At 60.7% G+C, this 2,524-nt stretch overlaps 1 protein-coding gene across 1 annotated transcript in view; it reads left to right on the top strand.

Annotated features, from left to right (window-relative positions):
* Window positions 1-1,772, top strand: part of IRX2 (iroquois homeobox 2) — a 2,579-nt gene extending 807 nt beyond the window's left edge. Inside the window, exon 3 of the mRNA XM_029941296.1 lies at window positions 1,704-1,772. Coding sequence (XP_029797156.1) covers window positions 1,704-1,772 — 69 coding nt within the window. The remainder of the gene's footprint in view (window positions 1-1,703) is intronic.
* Window positions 1,773-2,524: the final 752 nt, after the last annotated feature.

Genomic DNA, 2,524 nt, shown 5'->3' with positions numbered 1-2,524 from the left:
CGCGGGGCCCTGGACGCGGCGGCCGGCTCCCCGCGCGGCCTGCGCTCCCCATGGTCACCGGGGACGGAGTTCGGCGAAGCCCGGCCACCCTCTCCGGGGCTGCGAGCCGAGCCACCACGTCGGGCCTCCGCGCTTGCAGCCCGTTTTTCCCACTTACTTATTTTAAAAGAAGGCCCAGCCAACTTTAATCCAAAACAAGGAAAGTGACTTAAAAAAAAAAAACAAAAAACAAACATCAGGGAGCTTTAAAGTGAAACGGAGTTTATATATTCCAGTAACAATGCGGAGTGTAAGTTTTAATGTCTCTGCGTAGGCATGTTAATTTGCTACAGTCACTACCAATAAAAGCGGCATGTACTGGGATTCGACTGTTTAATAGCGCAAGGTAGACAGTTTTTATTAGGAGCAGGCAGCAGTATGGAAAATTTAGATTTCAGCGAGGGGTGTACTTGCTGGGGGAAATACACTCGAGGCGGAAGAGGCTGTGTTTGGAATCAGCAGTTCCCGCTAAGGAGGGAAGAGGAGACAGCCATGGCGGAGCCGCGCCCGGAGGACCACATGGGCTTGTCTGCTTATATACTTAATTGATGTCAAAATCGAGTGTATCCGGAGCATACGCTCCTGCTCCAAACTGGGGATGTTTTTGTAATAATTCGCTGTTTTCTTTTCTGCCCCTGGCAGAGATCAGGCCCAAGGGGGGTGGAGGGAGAGAGAGGGCGGGCGAGGGGGCGAGCCCCAAATGCTAATGAAACGCAGCAGGAACTGGCCTTTAGAAATGGAAATACTGGAAGCCAATCATCCTTGGAGATAAACACTAGACCTGATTTTTTTCACTTAAACTATCTAATTGGAAGCGAACCCCAAAGCCTGGAATCTGATCTGTTGGCTGTTACATTTGTCATCCAACCGGTGCGCCTCTCACTGGAGGCCTCTACCTCCCCAGTCCCCTCTCTGGAAGACCAAAAACATCACCCATGCTGACGCTGGTGTGCTCCGGGCCCGGTTGAGGACCACCCCCCCCCATTTTCTCTCTCCTTTTCCACACTTCAATAATTGGTCTAAAGTCCGCCCTGCGCTGAATTCGGACGGCCCACGTGGGGCGGCAGCATCGTGGAAACCAGGAGGCTGGGTCTTCAAAGCGGCCCAGTGTGGGCAGGGGTGATGTGGAGGCTGGAGCCTGGAGTCTGAGGGCGCTGGGTTTAGGAAGGGGGAGCCCTGGGAGGCAGGGGCGGGAAGGCTGGTGGCGGCTGGTGGTAACAGGCACCTACTAGGAGCCACAGGCCGTCAGGCCAAGGGGTATCCGTTCCTCTCAAGGCCAACACCTGGGTCTGGGACAGGCGCCCTCGCACCCAGGGAAAGACAAACGCAGCTTAACTATGTCTTGAAAGTTCTGCTGACAAACAGGACGGGGTTGGAGCCTCTGGGTCCCCTCGCTGCAGCCTAGCCCCGGGCGTGCCCCCCCCCACCACACCCCGCAGGACCTTAACAGAACTGGCAGGGCTGTTGGCCGGGTAGGGTGCAGAGGGAGGGGGGAGAGAAGGGCTGCAGGCCTAGCCCTCACCTGCAGCGATTTGACCAACCTTACAGAAAACCTGTCCGAGGCGGCCTCCCGGGAAGAGGCACCTGTTGCGTGGGCGCCCCCACCCAGGATCCCTCACACCTATGCTCCATGGACCTCCTGAGCGCCCCCCATCGGGGACCAGCCCCGCAGTCCCCAGCCCTCGCACCCTCCCGCGGCTGCTGCCGGAGGGGTGGAGGAGGGGGAGGAGTGAAGGGTTCCGTGGGGCTGGGGTCACAGAGCCCGCCGCCAGCCTCTGCCTCCGGCCCAGAGGCCCCTCCCAAGCCGCCAGTTACCTGAGCTCCCTCTGCCGCTGCCTGCGTTCCTGCCCGCGGCCTGGCTCTTTCTCCTTCCTCCCCAAGTGACAGCGAGGCTTCACGTCGTGCCGGAAGCGGTCTGTCCGGTGACAGTCATTCTCTAGAATGCTTTATGACACACGTCCAACAGAGGAGTCAACTTATTAAGATAAAACCGAATAAACCTCTCTGGAGGGTGGCATCTTCGCGGCTGGGACACTGGCGGCGTGTGTCTAAACATTCCCAACAGCCGAAAGTCCTAAGGCCCAGAGGCCTGGGTCTCCGCTCTGGACTTCAGGGCAGCAAGCTCACCTCTGGGCCCTCCTGGCAGTCCGCGAGGAAGGCGCCCCGGATCCGGGTCCCGCAGGGACACGCTGGGCAGCACGGGGCAGGCGACCGGATCCGAGGCCACGCGGGGCGCTTCCCACGGCGAGGCAGACGGGACCCGGGAAGGTGGGAGTGAGAGCCGCGCACGCCACCCCCAGGACGACCCGGGCCGCGGGCGCTGCCATCCCGCCCTCCCTTCGTCCCGCGGCTCCCGGCCGAAGCCTGGGGACACGCGCGCGGTCACCTGGGCCGGCCTCTTCGTGGCGCAGAGAGGGGCACGGAACGTGCGTCCCCCAAGTGGAGCAGACCCGCCTGCGCGCGGGCGGCCTCCGCTCAGTCTCCG

The sequence above is a fragment of the Suricata suricatta genome, chromosome 6 (genome assembly GCF_006229205.1).
Source record: "Suricata suricatta isolate VVHF042 chromosome 6, meerkat_22Aug2017_6uvM2_HiC, whole genome shotgun sequence".
NCBI classification, from domain to species: Eukaryota; Metazoa; Chordata; class Mammalia; order Carnivora; family Herpestidae; genus Suricata; species Suricata suricatta.
The sequence above is the reverse complement of the archived record's forward strand: the minus strand, read 5'-3'. Positions and strand labels throughout refer to the sequence as shown.